An 18,126-nucleotide genomic window follows, 5' to 3' on the forward strand; every position below is an offset into this window, starting at 1 on the left:
CAATGGTTACCACGATTTAAAAGAATCTCTCTACTAGAAAACAAATATCTGACTACTAAGGAATTGTACGTATGCAAATAAAAGAATTAAATAAATGAAACTATTAAATTCTAGGGACTGGAGGATCAACTACTATCAGTGGTCGTTCGAACAGAGAGACCAGACATCGAGGAACAACGAGAAAACTTGATCATCGAGACCAGCGAGAACAAGAACCTCCTGAAACACTTAGAAGACAGTTTACTTCTCGAAATTGCTACGAATAAAGGCAATATGTTAGATAATATCGAGCTGATCGAAACTCTAGAAAGCACGAAATCTAGCGCTGCAGAAGTAATGAGGAAGTTGTATCTAGCTGAAGTGACAGCTTCTGACGTGAACAAGCTCCGAGATGGATATCGATCAGTGGCAAAAAGAGGAGCGTTATTGTTCTTCGTTTTGGCCGACATGGCCATGGTAAATCCGATGTATCAGTATTCTCTGATCAGCTACGTGGAGGTGTTCATTTATTCGCTGAGGAAAGCGCTGCCGGATCCAACGTTACAACGTCGTCTGCAGAATATTATCCCAATGCTGACGAAGAACGTGTACGACTATGGTTGTACGGGAATTTTCGAAAGGCATAAATTACTGTTCTCGTTTCAAATTTGCACGAAACTGGAGCAAAGTATAGGGAACGTCAGTCAACGGGAATTGGACTTTTTCATTAAAGGAAGTATCACTTTGGAAAAATCGCCAAAAATTAATCCTACGGAATGGTTACCAGCTGCTGGATGGGCGGATTTGTTGAAACTGAGTAACGATTTTCCAGACAAGTTTGGAAACATTGCGGACGAACTGGCTTCACACGCGGATGACTGGCAAGCTGTAAGTGGCGACCAAAACTGATCCTTCGAACGTTTATTGTTATAATTTTCATTGAGTCATTCGACAGAATCGTAAAAATTCTCCGATTAATTAATACGGCGTTGCTACTAGATACGAAAATTTCAATATTACAAATTGATTTCAGATGCAATAAACTAAGTGTTGCCATTTTAAAGGACATGTAGATATTAAATAAAAATCTTTCAGTGGTACGACATGGACGCCCCAGAGGCTGTGGACTTTCCTCTGGGCTACTCAGCCAAATTAAAACCCTTCGAAAAGCTTATGTTGATACGCTGTTTCCGCGTCGATCGAGTTTATCGCAGTGTGATCGATTACATCAGCGAGATCATGGGAGAAGAATACATCACACCCCCACATATTAGTCTCGAATTAATCTTGGAACAAAGCACGCCTACAATGCCTGTTATTTTCATTCTAAGCCCTGGATCTGATCCTTCCTCGGAACTAATGAAATTGGCAGACAAACACGGTTGTGGAGGCGGCAGATTCAAATATTTGTCCCTTGGACAGGGCCAGGAGAAGGTAGATCATTTAATTTGTTAATCATTTAACTGACCCCTGTAGGACCGAAGTTCTTTAGACTTTGAGAAAAATTGATGCATACTTTCTTCAATTTGACGTTTCAGACTGCGATAGAGTTGTTAGAAGTTGCAGTGTCTAGAGGACAATGGCTAATGTTCCAAAATTGCCATTTACTGTTAAGTTTCACCAGAGAACTAGAGAAACTGTTGGACGAGGTTGGAAAGCCTCATCCCGATTTCCGGTTGTGGCTCACGACTGATCCAACTCCCACTTTTCCTATCGGAATATTGCAGCAATCTTTGAAAGGTTACTTCAGAGTAAACAAATTCTTTGCCATTTCTTCCTTTAGATAAGCTTTCATGAAATAATGTTCAATTTCTGCTTTTAGTGGTGACGGAGCCACCTAGTGGATTGAAATTAAATCTCCAGAACACTTATTTAAAAATCAGGCCTCGAATGCTTGAAAGTTGTGCACATCCTGCCTATAAACATTTAATTTACGTATTAGCTTTCTATCACGCGGTTATTCAAGTGAGTCAGACCAGAATTAACCCAAGTATTGCTTAACCGAGTAAAAGCGAAGTCTCGTATATTACGATGAATTGACTGTTTGATTACGCTCGGTAGGAGAGAAGGAGATACGACAAGATTGGCTGGAATATAAATTACGATTTCAATGAATCGGATTTCAATGTATGCTGTATTATTCTGAATACTTATTTGACCAAGGCGTTCACAGCGAAAGATCCCAGGCTCCCTTGGAACAGCTTGAAATATTTAATAGGAGAAGTATGTTTTATGCATGACTAGCCATAGCTTTGTCTTTTACGATATTTAAGAAAGGTAGTTTAGTTTTAAACGAGATTATCTTGTTTTATCACCTGTCGTAAAACATCCCGAATATGACACGGATTTTAAAACTTTCCGAGTAAACGAATCTGCAGTTCTTAGATATTTGCCGAACTTTGAAACATTTGACAGTTTTAAGCAGAACTTCTTCTTCTTTACAACTTCTCAATGATTAAATTCAAAAATTTGAATTTTATTATACGAATTCAGGTAATTGTCTACGAAAAGCTCTGCTCTAAACATCTATTTTTCCAATCTTCAGCTAAGAAATTCTAAATTTTACGAAACTTAGGTAATGTACGGTGGACGAGTGATAGACAGCTACGATCGTCGAGTATCCGAAACCTACATGGACGAATACTTCGGAGATTTCCTTTTCGACAGCTTCCAACCCTTCCACTTTTATCACGACGAGGAAGTCGATTACGTGATCCCTCCGGAAGGCGAATTAGAAGATTATCTCGAGTTCATCGAGGGATTACCTCTGGTGAACAGTCCAGATGTCTTTGGACTGCACCCAAATGCCGAAATTGGCTACTTCACTCAAGCTGCGAAAGAAATGTGGAACAATCTTATAGAACTGCAGCCGCAAACTGGTAAGCACGTGACCAAGGTAGTTTGATAATGGGACTAATCGGTTTGTCGTCTGAATAATTGAAGAGTTCATAACAAGCTTTGTTATTTTTTCTTTTTTTTCTTTTTTATTTTCGAGCGAGTAAAAGAATATTGTAGATGTCTCGAATAATCCTACTTTATGTTACAATGTAAATTACCTGTATATCGTAGAGCAGAATCATGAAATTGTAGATCTTTCGATTAAGATAAATTTTTGTACGAGCTACGTTCGAGTTGCATTAATATTATAAAATTGAAAAATTTGACAAGCTTTCGTCTCAAATTGTCCAATTCTCCAATTTATCGTTCTGATATCGTGCTATAAAAATATATTTCTCTCTAGTACGCCTGGATAAAAGGAGTAAGTTTTTTCTACGAATAACTGTCTATAAATAATTCTCTTTCTGTCCGAATTACGAGAAACATTGTTTTATTATTTAGAGGTCAGCGGGGTTGGAATAAGTAAAGATGAATTTATTGACAACATTGCGAAAGACATATTGAATAAAGTTCCTGTCGAGTATGATCTCGTTAAAGTGAGGAAACATTTTGGTCCAACGATAACTCCAACCACGATTGTTCTTTTTCAAGAATTGGAGAGATTTAATACGCTGATTAGAGTAATGAAGAGGACATTAACGCAGTTGAGAAAGGTCTGTACTTCCTTCCCTCTCATACAAGCGTAAATCAACTTTCAACATTTCAAATCTTCCACGAGTGTACGACTTTATTGATTTCCGAAATAAAAGAGACGCGCTAGAGTGAAATTTCTCCTGTGATAGGCTAAATGTGATTTCCTTTGATAATCTTTTAAGGATTGCATATTTTTATCAGATATATTTATATACCGTTAGGCTATCGCTGGAGAAATCGGAATGGACACGACCCTCGAAAATATATCCGCGGCATTATACAATGGCGTATTGCCGCAAGAATGGGCCATACTAGCGCCAGACACGAGGAAAAATCTTGGTGGATGGATCGAACATTTCGAGAAGAGGATACAACAGTACACTAATTGGGTGAGATATTACAGTCAGCACAGATTTCATGATTTATTGATTTATCAAAAACATTGAAAATTATCTTCTTCTTCTTCGTTAAGTATTCAGTCGAAAACAAAATTCGCTTGGCAAAAGATTTCGACATTAAATAAAATATTGAAATCTTGTATCAAAGTTAGAAGAACCGTTCCTAATGGATTTTTTCAAAATTTTTAGTCTTCGACGAGCGAGCCTATAGTTCTTTGGTTAGCCGGGCTACACATCCCGGAAACTTACTTAGCAGCTCTCGTGCAAATGGCTTGTCGCAGAAATAGTTGGTCCTTGGATCGTTCTCTCACATACACGGCAGTATCGAGATTTACAAGACCTGAGAAAGTAGAGGAAAGACCCGACCAGGTAACCAATAATTCATCATACATCACCATCCTGATTTCGTTTTCAAAAGTTGAACGAACAGAAATACAGACAGACAAGCGTTCATAAGCATTCCGATTGATATTTTGATTGATTTATAGTAATGGTATTTGAATTTTGCCAAACTATACAGATAAATAATAATTAAATGCCGTAGGGTTGTTACGTGAGTGGATTATATTTGGAAGGGGCTAGATGGGATCTACAAGAACAATGTCTTAAAAGATCACATCCAAAAATCCTGATAGAAGAATTACCAATTCTCATCATCATTCCAGTAGAAGCTCATAGACTCAGACTTCAGGTAATGAAATGATTTTAATTTGCGTAAATTAATTGATTGAAATTGTTTAAATAATTAATATGTAATTTTGTGAATTATAGAATACTTTCAGAACGCCAGTGTACACTACGTCTAACCGAAGGAACGCCATGGGGGTAGGTCTGGTTTTCGAGGCAAACCTCGCCACCACGGAACACATATCTCACTGGGTATTGCAAGGAGTTTGTTTAGTGTTAAATACCGATTAAATGACTAAGAATTATATACGATTACAGTAATAATTATTATTTTATAAGAAACGCAATATACAAAGACGTCCCATGTACAGTGAATATATTTCTAAATATATTAAAAGAAATCTTTCTAAAAATATCAACCATCACATTATGTTTATGTAACTTTGTAATTTTTTTTTCTTATTTAAAATATCCCATACACCAATTTTTTTTTTTTTTTTTTTTTTACAAAAATAATCCTTCAATAGAATTAAAGTACGCGATAAATAATTATGGAAAATGCAGATGTATTTACATGTATATACAGTATATTATTTATTGTATGCACTTATGAACTTGATCTGAGGCAAACAGAGATTGTAAAAGGAGCTGCCAACGAAATCATCCAAACGTTGCCATTTCACCCAACGGTAATTCTCTAATTGTTCTGTTCCTGTTGCTCGGCCAACGAAATGCGGATCCACGATTAACAAATAGGTGTTGTTTGCACCCTCGTGGATTCCTACAACGCACTTACTTGAACAATCCCTATCTCCTCCCATCATGATTGGACTACCGAATTCCTCGAAGTGATCCTTGATAACTGGAACTTGATCCCGCAACGCTCTACCATTTGGAACATGCACGATTTTACTAAGAACCTCGTACAAGTGATTCAATACAAGGCATACCTACAAGATAACTGAAATTAGCTTGTTTACTTCTATTTTTGGTAAAAGTGTAGATACTGCTTATCGGCCGTATCGCTAATGAACATAAATGTTAAAATAAAGTTCTTGGAAATTGTGTTTAGAACAGTTTACAACGCTATAGAGTATATCAGAAATCGTGGTACGAACAAAAAGAAGATATTTTCCTGCAAGTACGGGTGAAAGATCTGTGAAATTAGTATTATCTTTTTAGCTGTTTCTTATGAATAAAAGGTAAGTCAAGTGCGCGTGTATCACTTGATGAATATTCAGTAGGAATAAAAAAATGTTTTTCAGTGGAATGGATAAATTTGTATCTAACAGAATTTTTGAATATAAAAATTCGAATTACTTCTGCAAGTAAAATCAATGTCTCTCTTATTTCATCAAAATTTATGATACAGACTGTATAATTATTATATATATAATTATTCTTCCAAGATATTTTTTCGGTAATTCTTCGCACATTGGCTTACTTCGAAACTCCCTATCCACTCCCTCGATCCAATAAATGATTGTTCCTTATCATCCAGCGTGACGAGTGCTTCTTGTATACGTCTGATATTTGGGACGGATTGGTCCAAGTTCCGATTCCTTATAACCCACGAGCATATTGTTTGCAGAGTTCTATATCCACATCCCCAACCCTAAATTCAATATTTCATCGTTTTTCTCCTTTCTCCGTTGATATTCTCCCCCAAAAATAATTTCAAATTACAGACCTTATCGTTAAAACCATCACAACCATAGTGCCAATACTCGTAATCCCCTTGAACGAAGAAACTTTGACCGACTTCCGGCGCAGGGATATCACAATGAACGTTTCTCAATAAATCGCTCGAATAATCGACGGTCATCGTTATCTCACGAAAATCATTGGACAATTACCCGTTTCGTTCCATCCAACGAGCCACGTAAAGCCACTCTACTTTCGCGTCTGTCGTAACCGCTTCGAAAAATCCTTAAACAGACCGTGGTTCGTACGGAATGGTAAATAGAGCGCGAAGCTTCGTATTTCCCGGTTCAGCAGTAATTCGCGGCCATTCCGCGTATTTTTCCTTCAACAACCTAACCTATCCAACTAACTTGCTCACCGTACCGTCATCGTTGCAATAATGATTCAGTGAAAGCGACTGACGATCGAGAAAACCTTTCGTAATCTACGATCTACGCGTTCGCATCGTTGTTCGAAAGTCGTTGTTTCACGAGCAGAAGAGGAAGCGCTGCCTTTATGATAGGCGTTAAGTCGTGGCGTCACCTGCGAATACCTTCTCTCGTTTCTCGTCTACTATCGCCGTTCTCCTCGTATAAACGTATATTTGATACGGACGTGAAATCACGTACTACGCGGTCACGCGCACTTCGTTACGCGTTCCTCTTACTGGTTATCAAATACACGGTTCTTGGTAGCTCCGTGTGGCGTTACTGCGAACAAAAAAAAGAGAGGGACAGAGTGATCGGCGTGAAGCTGACCGATAGAATGAACACTGGGATTTCATAGCAAAATGCCAATCAGATCAGACGACCGTGTGTGGATAAGACAAACGGACAAATAAGTGCGGTAGCAGCGTAAAATAACTGCGCGAAATTATACACGCCGAACAAAAATTCGAAACTGTGCGGTGCTAGGGGCGAGTTATAATTTACCTCCGGGGAAGATGAGAGCGATAATATTATGCACCTAATGGGTAAGTCGCGTAAATCTTGCCCGTGAACCTTATTCAATTAGCGCTAATCTATTCGAATGTAATTTCTTGATTTTATACGCGGTAGCATAGTGTCAATTTGACAGATACACAATAGACTTACCGTTTATCGATTTTCCGCTGATTAAACAATAAGAAAGAGCATTTATTTCGCGGGAACAGTTTCGGGGTTAGTTCAATGTTTATATGTCGTTATTTTGGTCGGTCATCGGTTTCTAGCAAGTTCGAAGGTCGTCACTTGGGAATATTGCCAAGTATTTTAGGTTATGTTTATTATGTCACCTTAATTAGCAAGCAATGCTTTAGAAAAGTTAGTTTGAATGCTTTGATGAGATAGATAGGAATTTCTAGTTTATACCTTCTTTTCGATTGAATAAACATACGATTTCGCAAGCGCGATGTGTTTTTACGTTATAGACGTTATTTGTTGTACTTTACATTAGGATGACACATACTGTCACTTCTTTGTTTACCAGTGTAAAATTGAGAGATGATTCTGATGTAAAGTGTGCAACAAAACAAGAAATATGTATGGTGCAGTGCGCGAAGAGGTCTCTGAAAGTTGGTTACACACGTATGATCTGAGCAGTACAATGATTCCTAATGTTAGTTCACCAATGGATGATGAGGAGCATTTTTGCAAGATGATCCTGTATAAAGAAATCAAAGATTCAAGGTAAGTGTTAATTTAGGGATGTTTTTACAGATCTCCTGTACCAATTTATTTTTTGTTTTCCAGAGTACGAATATGGGACATTGTCATATTGATACCAAACCTCTTGTTTCTTTTATTTATCACAGTGAGATTTAATAGAGCACGGCTTAAATTACGAGCAACGAGTAGTCCAATATTTTTAGCATTTTACGGACTTGTCATTTGTAATGTAGTGATTTCAGTGATAAGATGTATCGTTTCAATGACTGTAAATGCAGCAGCCACTGTTGGTGGCAAGGCAGACAAAATACTGTGGGTAACAGTGAGATTTTTCCTGTTGTCCACAGAGATGAGCGTGGTTATATTTGGTTTGGCTTTTGGTGAGTTGATTTTGCTTTTGTTATTTAAGATTGCTTATTTAAAAAACTCCAAATACATAACTATTTATTTGTAGGACATTTGGATAGTCGCTCAAGTATTCGTAGGGTATTACTTGCCACGTCATTTATAGCATTGGCTTTTACCATAACCCAAGGAACCTTGGAGCTAGTTTTACCAGATGATACATTCCATATCCCTAGTAGAGATTTTTATGTGTTTGGTCATGGGGGAATGATGTTTTGGTTTTGCAGCAGTCTTGTTTTCACAATGGTAAATCTACAATGAAATAACATACATACATCGATGCATATAAGCATCACTGCAAACAACCCTAGTTACTATTACAATCTTGTTACAGATATATCTTTTTATATTAATACTGCCATGGACACGGTTACGAGACCGTTTAACCCTTCCAAGTACGTTGATCAATCTCATCATATTTAGTGCTTTATATGTATCTATATGTTACAAAGTATCTTTTTCCTTTGCAGCAAAGAAAAGTTTTTACATTTATGCTGGTACGTTAGCTATGCTGGACTTAGTACAATCAATTGGTGCAGGCTTTTTAAACTACACACAAAATCCGGTAGGATTATGTGTCGTGGATTTCACTGCTGCAGTTTATTTGACACTTTTTACACCTTTGGTTTATCATACATTCCTGTCTGAATTTTTTGGGTAAGTTACTACGTATGTCCAAAAATAATTTAATATCCGAGAAATTGCGGACAGGGACAAATGAGAAATTTTGTTACAGAGTTTCACAACCTTCGATAATGTTTTCATACAAGGCACAAGTAGACGATGCAATGGATGAAGACACGGTGTCGTTGCCGCATCAACAGAGCTTCTCCTCGTTAAAAACAGACAGCGATTATATTTATCAGGTCCATACTCCATCTATTCACATGCCCTTGTATGGTTCGCAAGTGTTAAAATCATCCAGCTCAAAACATGAAACCTCCCTGCACTCCTTAGCGTCCACCAAAGACTCTAGAAGTGGTAGCGGACGTATCTACGATTCCCCAGCCGCTTTATATCGATCCACATCCGGCATCAAAAGCTTTTCCAGACGCCTGAGCACAGAAAAAAGCACTTCCGACCTCAAGAACTATCCTCTAACGAAATCCGATAATTTCATCGATTCCAAAAAGAGCTCGCTAGATCTAAAATTGACTCACCATACTTGGGAGAGCAGATCTACATCACAATTCAAGTACGGTGGGCCTAGTAGCGTCTCAAATTTGCTTTTCGCGCCAAACACCGCTAGCAGCTTCTTGTACAAGCCTCGGTTAAATGATAGCAACACTAATTTATTCTCCTTAACGAGAAAGGGTAGCTTGACGCACGAACGACAGAGATCTGAAAGTAACGTATCCGGTCAATTTTTTGAAATTCCACCGCTAGAAAATACGTTGCAATCCATTCTGGATAGTAATACGCCTCATCAAGAGTTTTTGACGAGAGGCAATACTACTGCGCAAGATTTGCAAAATATACAAAAGAAAGAATCGAGTCCTTTGAAGCAGTACATTGGCACTGCTGAATCTGAAGTCGATGTTGAAGACACATTGTCTGATTCAGCAGATACCTCAACCGTCACGCAACATTTATTATCTAAGCCTGTTTCTTCAACAAACGAAGAGGTATACGAAAAACAAAGGAAGCAAAATATAAAGAAAAAGGAGTCCGGTGGACTGAGTGATTATTTATTATCTCTGACAACTTCGAACACTCAGAACAACAAGAAAAATATCGAAGTAAATCCTAGTCCTTCTTCCCCCTCATTACACTAAATCTTATATGCAGAATGAATTGCTGTAAATATTTGTTTTAGTAATCGATGTAAAGTCTAAGTCACTAGTTTTATATAAGAGAATCTTAATTTTTCAAATTCAATTTGTTCTATTAATTGGAACAAAGTGAATTATCCCTTGACATGGAAGAATTATAACGCGTATTTGTTAAATAACAATATAGATGTATCATAGTGTAAAATAGAGGTGCGCACAAGATGCTTTATTATGTGTACATATATAGCATGTCTAGATTTAATTAAACTCATTAATGTAGCTGATGCACTTGGTTTTATTTATTTACACTAACTTGGCAGTGGATAACGCTAATGTTTTTGTTTTGTGTTGCAACCACCATATTCCTCACATCAACGATATGGTTATCGTTCGCTTTTTTTTTTTACTTCCAAAGAAGAAAAAAAACAGAAAAGACAAAAACACAAAAGAAAAGTGGGATATATGAATTATTCGCACTCAGCTTGAAAGTACACGAACCTTATGCTATGTATAGTAGTGGAAATTTTCACTGTATAATGTTTTTGCACGAAATCAAACTTTTATCAATTTTAAACATTTTTAAAGTTTCTAGATTTTCTACGATCATCCAAATTTTGTTTACGACGAAACGTTCTATATTGCCTGCTGCCGCTTCTCACAGCTTTGTTAAACAGTGCAACGAGAACTGTTCTTTTGTTCGCAGAATCACAGTGTCTATGACTCGACCCAGTTCGACACAAACTCCACACCGGTGAATCCACTGTACGCGGCGTCTCTGCAGAGTCCGGATAGCATAACCGGTTACAGTATAGATAGTCAAGAAGGCCAAGCCCAGGTGAACGGTTATCAACAGTGAACGAGCTGATCGTGTCTGGCGTGATTCGACTTACAGTTACGGTCACGAACATGGATCCAACGATTAGTTCAACGATCGAGTTCAATTTCATTGAAAGTGAACTACTGCGCGAAATCCATTGAAAGGAAAAACGTGTTCCATCGTTCGATTCTCCCCCTTAAAGAATGAAACTAGAACGAAAGAACCCCGTACGATTTCACTGAAAGAATCTAGTCGCTACGAACATTTTTAGAACAGTGCAACATTGATGAAACATTCTTTTGATTTCATTTCTATTTCTTGTGATAGCATCAAGATAAAACAAGCGGTCGTGTGCTATTTGAAAAAGGATAAAGTTGAGTTTCTTATTCTCTGTTCAGGCGAATAGAGTTTCGTACTTAATCGATTAGACGATTCGTACTATTAGGGAAAATGTTTAGACGATGTACGAAAGAAAGCATTTCATTATGTCGACATCGAAATGGTCAGCGAGCTGCTAACTTCTCGAGACAGATTTCATCAGTTGAATTCGACTTTCGACAACTTGCTTATCGTTTCTCCGTCCTCTTCACCAAAGACAGGCCTTCCCGGTCTCTCTGACTTTAGCGAAAGATCTGAGCACGATCCATGGTGAACCTCCCTCGCTATTTTCCTACTTTTGCAATTAAGAAAGCATTTTATGAACGACGAGCAAGGACAATATTGGAGAATGGTTCCCGTGATCGAAACATAAAAATTTAGAATTTTAAGGAGAACTCCTCGGTACTTCGTTGAAACTATTTACGAAAGACTCCATCCATCGTGTAATATGTATATACACCCTGTATTCTAGTGTAAAGGATCGTGCTATTTATATACTAATATATTATATATTATATATTATATATACAAGAATACATAACGTTATATTTATCGATATTGTATGTCCGTATTTGTGAACGTGCTAGTTCTGGCAGAGCCGCATCGGACACGACAAAATTCGTCTGCCTTTTTCTCAATTTGATACGTAACATGAATCATTCAGAAACCAGTGGCGATAAGTAATCATTGATTTTACTCTAATTAATATCCTCAGAATGTAATGCGTTAAGACAATTACGTTGATACGATATAATCGACATTTTGAGGCATTCCAAACGGTTCCTTTTGATCTTTCTTCCCCCTCGTATAGATCTGACCCCTCTACATTGCCATGTTTAACGCGAACCAACGATTTTTGTACCATTTTTAAATGTACTTTAGTCAGGAACCAAAGTCTCAAAATTCGAAATCACTCTTCAAAAATGTTCGTTCGATGTGGTGATTTAAAACTCGTCTCGATAATTCGATTGCTCCTTTAGAGGATCATTGGCGGTTATGATCGAACAGCAATATACACATTACACATCCTTTCGCGCATTTTCTAACGTTCAGATCCGTACGGATCTGTGTAAATACCACGAACAGACTTATCGAAAGCTCTTTGGAGGCCGAATCTCTCTGTCAATTGCAATGTCGATTCATTCACACTCACACGTACACGTAATTAAACACACTAACTCGTTCTACTCTAATTCTACCAGGCGTTCTCTTCTAATTATGTCTGACCATCGTGATCAGACTTTTTTTTGTAATTGTCGGGTGGAATGTGAAAGGCAATACTTCGGATCGCGTAACATGATTATATATTTAATGAAAATAAAATTACATTTCAATCGAACGCTTTCAGACTTTTCTTTCTCGTCTTTACGAATCCCATCCAGTCAAGCCTCGTACAAACAGAAATACGATTACCAGAAATACCGTATCCGGATTCAAATCAATCGATTTTTAACATAAAACGAGGAAGTATCTTGTATCTATACGATTGGCCAATTGTTGGGATACAGCGTTTCTAGCAACTGTATCTCAGTCTATACGAGCCATTACGCATTAGAAAGAAATTGATGTATTTTTCGTTAAGCTACAATTAACTTCGGTCTAAAGTTAAACCGATCAATAATTAACTAATAACCAAAGCATCGTTCAACGATAATTTTTACAAAATCATAGGATGACAAATAGAAGACCAGATTACTTGCGAACCGATCGATATCAATATTATCTTTCCACTGAAGCTAAAGCCTTCAGCTTCTATCCCTATTGCTATCTTTAGCCGAAGACTATGTATAGTCGTTGGAGCTAGAAACTCGTAACACCGATATCACTGAGTAACTTCACGGTGGTTTCCAGTATCTCATCAACCTTAACATATTTCTCCCTTTATAAGCCTTCATCATTTTCGATTTAACTGTTTGGATCCGACGGAAAAAGCTGACGAGAGTTGGTAATTAAATTGATAAAAATTTTCTGACATCGCGTTCTGTCAAACGAACGAGATTCTGCAACAACATCGACTAGAAAGGTTTGCAAGGTGGATAGACTCGAGCCACTTAAATTTTCGCTGCACGATAGGATCGCGGCTATAAATACAAAGTGCATGCATGCGCATTATTCGCGCTCCAACTTGCACTACCTTTTCATGGACAAGGCTACCGAGCAATGATTAGTCACAGTACACCGATCATCGGCTCTTTCCGTTCGATTGAGCTCCGTTGCACAATATCAGAGTGCAGTCTTTCTCGCACGAGCCGCGAAAGAGTGCATCAACACCCGTTGTTTACAAAAACAGGCAACAGGCTGGTCTTCTTTTCGTTTTATTTTAATCGCTAATCGCTGCGCGCTGGAACAAAATTTTAACGACGGTTTTGGAAGAAACTTGATATTACAAAGAAAAAGGTCGTGTAGATTTTTAACAACCTTTTCTTCCTACCAAAGAGCAATGAAATATTTAATGAAGTCTAGCCAGTTACCTCTTCATTCAGTGCATGTATACTGAATATTAACGATGTATGGTGTTGAATAATTAAAAGAATTCTCGATTAAATAATTATCATTCTTAGGCGAAATAATTGGTAAAAACATCATGTACGGTACTTTCTGCTAAAGGAAACGAATTGATACATTAATAAACGCCAGAAAATATTCGCAAAATATTCGACGTAGTTTTAGCCGGAAAACGAAGCACGAAATTCCCCTTTATCACTGCCAGAATCGGTTTCAATAATTCACACCCCTAATCGATAATACCGAATTGATCGTAAAATATTCATAGTCTACGTACGTACAAAGTGATACTACCCAAAAGGCACAATGAACTCAACAAAATTTCGTATATTAATATTTCTTCCTATGCATGTATATTTTCTTATTATATATATATAATCTTTTTCGAATTTTTTTTCCTTTCGATAAATGAAATATTCCCCCCCCCCCCTTCACTAATGTCTGAGAAAGAGAGTTTTCACCGAGTCGCGAAATATCTTGCACGAGACTAAGTTCACGGGATATATCGTACATAGTTATCTGCGAAGGGACGAAGAATTTGTTACGTAAATGAGTTCTTGACCAAGCAGAGGCGTGTTATCGAGATCGAGTAGAGCGCTGCTTCTCTCCTAATGATACCGGCCTAATTAAGTCTTGCTTGATTTTAATCAACCTGCCGACACTAGATGCCGAGCAGTTTAGACAATGTCGCCGGCTGCAAAAATAACAGGGAACTGGCCTGAATACGTCGTCAGTCGAAACTAGATAATTAACGACAGCTTTTATAATCTGCTGTTGGATGTTTTTCGCGAAAGACAAGAGGAGAAAGAACAGTGTACTATTTGTTCGAATCGATGAAACTGAATGAATTTCGCGAGGTGTATATAATATGCTAATGTTGAGATGATACGTCAATGGTCCTGCGACGTATTCAGAATCCTTGATACCGATCGCTATACGTTCGAGGATTCGTGCTATAGAGAAAATGCGGTTTTGGCCAGCATCCAAAAAATGGGATTGTATCACGTCGGGTGACGTTTAAATACGTGTGTATTTGAGTGGGATGTAACACGCGTGATATCGCGAAACATAGCTCGTTTCCTGGTACATACTGTAGGACGCTTTCATTCAGTGAAAACGTTCGGATTTATCGTGTAGAATCGTTAATTACAATTACTGCTGTGAAATTACGTATGGCTAATGTGAAGATTAAATTTCTAGGAAAGTAACATCCTGTTTATCGTAAAAGTGCGAGTCTTCTTCTTATAAAATCACCAATTATGTATAATTACATTTTTAAGAGAAACGTAACTAAAGAATTCGCTTTACAGAGAATAACAAAACTTTGTTTCGAATTTCTTGTTCGTTATATAATTATAATTCTCGCGTAGAAGTATCGATTATGCTTAATTTAAACAGCTAATATTCTACATATTAAATCTAAATACCAAATTACGAAATTGAAGTAACGTTTAATTCGGATTTTTTTCTTTATTCCAATAGCGTAATTTTGATTTAAATCGCAATCTGTTCTTGGCAAAATATCATAAGCTTTCCATTTGCAGTAGAAACATAACTCTTACAGAAGGAAAATAGAAGAATGGAAATGTTATTTTACGACATTGGATGGTAAGCAAGGTTAATTGCCATGTGATGTTTCTTTATAGGCGACACTTGCCGTTTATTACGCAGTGAGACACGTTTTTCTCCTGCAATGCTCTTTTCTACTTAAAGAGTCGTACACGTTCTTCCACGAGCGCGGCAACTTTCTACCAGACTTTTCGTTCTTGGAAACTGGCCTGCACCCTCGAAAGGCTTAAGAGCGCGGAACAATTCTTCACACAGAGAGCAGTCGGCTTCTTACATACTTGAAAACAAGTTGCAACATTAGGGAAAGGCGATTTTGAAATATTATTAAAAGTGAAATCTAATGTTTATTTATGAATCTAATGAAATACGAGAAAAAGTAGTTCGACTTTCGATATCTATCGAGTCGAGTAAATTATCTTCTTCCGCTGAATACTATTCCCAAGAGACTCAAAAACATGAAAATTATTTCGACACGGATGACGTTCTATTTGATAGCGCATAGATCAAGCAAAACTACCGTTCCTCATTAAGAATTCGAGATTCTATTTCACCTGAACCACAGGAGAATTTTGAATATTTTAGAAAAGAGATACAATTATTTTTTAAGCAATATCAATTTTTTTATCAAACAGAATATTCAAAAAGTAACGTAAATAATTCAATAACGATGATACTGTGAATTGACCCGAAACCAAAAGTCCAGTAAATCTTCCATTTCAATTCGATACAATTTTTAAAGAATTTCCAATTTTCTGTATAGCAACATCTTTATCCAATTTGATTTATTTGTCCCCAAAAACCATGTTTCGAAGATTGAAAGTCATGTCAACCGAACACCCCTCTGGTCGACGATTTCTATTCTGTTTTTCCCGTTTGGATGGTCTCTGTTCTCCCACGGAGCTTGGGATTGTGTTTCTTATGCCGGCTAAATGGCGCCTAGGAACCTACTTCCCGACGTTCAAGGATACTTTGACGATCAAACAAGAAACCCACGTGGACGTCTGACGCACTCCTCCAAAACTTAGATTCTACCATTAAATTCGACGTATACTTTCAAAATAATACAAAGATTCGACACGAAAGTATAATCAAATGCCAGTGACTTTGATTCTACGATATTACGCTTACGTACGATCTCAACACGTTTTCATCGCTAAGTCATTTTCTATTTCGAACGCATATTCTGAAACATTTACTTGCGTTACTTGCGTCGCTCTTTTAACAAACCTGTGTCGTTTATTAAGCGCGTGTGCGTTTACACTTAACGGCCGAAACTCTGGAATCGCTACGCGTTTCCTAAAACACAAGAATTTGAACAAATCTCAGCTCGATATTCTCTTGCTTTAAAAGACTCTTTCGGAAATTAAAAATCTGTCGCGTTAAAGGAAACTGTCGTCGTACTTATACTATGACACTGATTTCAAATTAATAACAAAATCAACAATGCGGAACATACGAAAAAATGACTGCAAATTTCTAGGTGATAATGTAACGCGTGAGTACAAGCCTACTCGATGTCAGGGTAATCCAGGGGATTTGATCGTCCGGTAGAAAAGGGGATTTCATTGCTGTCCGAATAGAACTTGACACGGGCACACACTTTCGGATAAACGCGTGTTCGCTCGTCTCCCATCATCTCAAATTGCAATCAATAGATAGGCGACGAGACGGCGCCGAAACGTGTCTTTATCCAACATGGTCAGAATACAAATAGAGGGTGTCCTAAAAGTCATACGACAGGATCGCGCGAACTCCCACGTCCTGTTGTTCGAACCGATGTCACTTTCGCTACCATACAATGCTAACGCGGATATGTTTGCTCAACCACTCGAATGTTTGACTTTCCTACGAGCGGGTTGTTCGATGTTTTAAATTGATTCGAACCGAGGTATTCGGTGGTGAAACTTCGTGACAACGTCGATCAGATTTTTATTTGACAATTTCTGCTTGATAAATTCAACGAAATTTGTAACGGATATTTTGAACAAACATTTTTCAAACGATAATTACAGGAATATTGGCATTTATGAAAGTTTTAAGAGACCTCCCGTTCTTTGTATTTCGATATCGAGAAAGGATATTATTTAAATAACGAGAGATCGATCTTTAATTTCCTCGATTTATAATATCCGGTGTTTGAGGAATAAAGATCGATGTATTTAGATGTCTGTATTTAGGTATAGAGAAAAGACATATCCAAATAAGAAAGTGGCAATTTTCAAGTTTTTAAATTTAGATATCACGTTTACGGTAAGGACTGATTTTTGTGATCAAATCGAACGCGGAAATATAATTGAAATAATAAGTTCTTTCGTATTTTTAGATACTAACATTTGACGATCGTGAATTTGTCACGTTTTGAAATTTATAAATATACAAAAATCGAAGGAAGAAGATATGATGAGCACACTTTTGTCAATTTTTTTACCCAATATCGCCTTATGAAGAAAAAGAGGTTTTTTTAATATACCTTGCGGATTGAAGAGTAAAGAAATTTTTTCTCCAGAATAAATAATATTAAATCGAACCTAGCCAGACACTAAATCTGTACGTTACTGCTATCGACGCTTTGACTAAAGATTTCTGATTGATTCCGTCTCACTGAGGCTGCTTTAAAGAAGTTGTTCTCAATTGCTCGAGATGTTATATCCAGCTGAATCTCTTTGTAAGAAATTTTACAGCATTTTCTCACTCTCTAACTATCTTCGGAAAACATGCCATACTATACAAAGGGATATAATTTGTACTCTTAAAAAATTAGAAACCATCCACCGTCTAACGCATAATGCATCGATAATACCTCGTCTTTTTATGAT

At 37.3% G+C, this 18,126-nt stretch overlaps 3 protein-coding genes across 7 annotated transcripts in view; 2 read left to right on the plus strand and 1 right to left on the minus strand.

Moving 5' to 3' along the window:
* The window catches only part of LOC122570849 (dynein axonemal heavy chain 10), a 28,490-nt gene extending 23,580 nt beyond the window's left edge, over positions 1-4,910 (plus strand). Inside the window, exons 49-60 of the mRNA XM_043733733.1 lie at positions 115-867; positions 1,075-1,413; positions 1,518-1,719; positions 1,802-1,944; positions 2,041-2,202; positions 2,555-2,858; positions 3,221-3,238; positions 3,319-3,530; positions 3,732-3,899; positions 4,098-4,277; positions 4,453-4,599; positions 4,680-4,910. Of these exons, the coding sequence (XP_043589668.1) occupies positions 115-867; positions 1,075-1,413; positions 1,518-1,719; positions 1,802-1,944; positions 2,041-2,202; positions 2,555-2,858; positions 3,221-3,238; positions 3,319-3,530; positions 3,732-3,899; positions 4,098-4,277; positions 4,453-4,599; positions 4,680-4,826 (2,775 nt within the window). The 3' untranslated portion in view covers positions 4,827-4,910. The remainder of the gene's footprint in view (positions 1-114; positions 868-1,074; positions 1,414-1,517; positions 1,720-1,801; positions 1,945-2,040; positions 2,203-2,554; positions 2,859-3,220; positions 3,239-3,318; positions 3,531-3,731; positions 3,900-4,097; positions 4,278-4,452; positions 4,600-4,679) is intronic.
* On the minus strand, positions 4,843-6,747 carry LOC122570726 (ufm1-specific protease 1). Of its 2 annotated transcripts, none has more exons than XM_043733499.1 (4): positions 6,603-6,747; positions 6,226-6,464; positions 5,980-6,150; positions 4,843-5,485 (listed from the first exon to the last, which is right to left on the minus strand). In XM_043733499.1, the coding sequence occupies exons 2-4, from the start codon at positions 6,358-6,360 to the stop codon at positions 5,126-5,128; spliced, it is 666 nt and encodes a 221-aa protein (XP_043589434.1). In that variant the 5' UTR covers positions 6,361-6,464; positions 6,603-6,747; the 3' UTR covers positions 4,843-5,125. The 2 variants fall into 2 exon arrangements, with proteins under 2 accessions (XP_043589434.1, XP_043589436.1); XM_043733501.1 differs by having other exon boundaries at positions 6,598-6,739.
* LOC122570716 (transmembrane protein adipocyte-associated 1 homolog) lies at positions 5,570-12,575 on the plus strand. 4 transcript variants are annotated; one of them, XM_043733472.1, is made up of 8 exons: positions 7,054-7,191; positions 7,686-7,885; positions 7,949-8,244; positions 8,319-8,515; positions 8,604-8,664; positions 8,740-8,926; positions 9,006-9,135; positions 10,745-12,575. In XM_043733472.1, the coding sequence occupies exons 2-8, from the start codon at positions 7,737-7,739 to the stop codon at positions 10,895-10,897; spliced, it is 1,173 nt and encodes a 390-aa protein (XP_043589407.1). In that variant the 5' UTR covers positions 7,054-7,191; positions 7,686-7,736; the 3' UTR covers positions 10,898-12,575. The 4 variants fall into 4 exon arrangements, with proteins under 4 accessions (XP_043589405.1, XP_043589407.1, XP_043589406.1 ...); XM_043733470.1 differs by lacking the exons at positions 7,054-7,191; positions 10,745-12,575 and adding an exon at positions 5,570-5,737 and having other exon boundaries at positions 9,006-10,325; XM_043733471.1 differs by lacking the exon at positions 10,745-12,575 and having other exon boundaries at positions 7,653-7,885; positions 9,006-10,325.
* The last annotated feature ends 5,551 nt before the right edge of the window (positions 12,576-18,126 follow it).

The sequence above is a fragment of the Bombus pyrosoma genome, linkage group LG9 (assembly GCF_014825855.1).
Source record: "Bombus pyrosoma isolate SC7728 linkage group LG9, ASM1482585v1, whole genome shotgun sequence".
Lineage (NCBI taxonomy): Eukaryota > Metazoa > Arthropoda > Insecta > Hymenoptera > Apidae > Bombus > Bombus pyrosoma.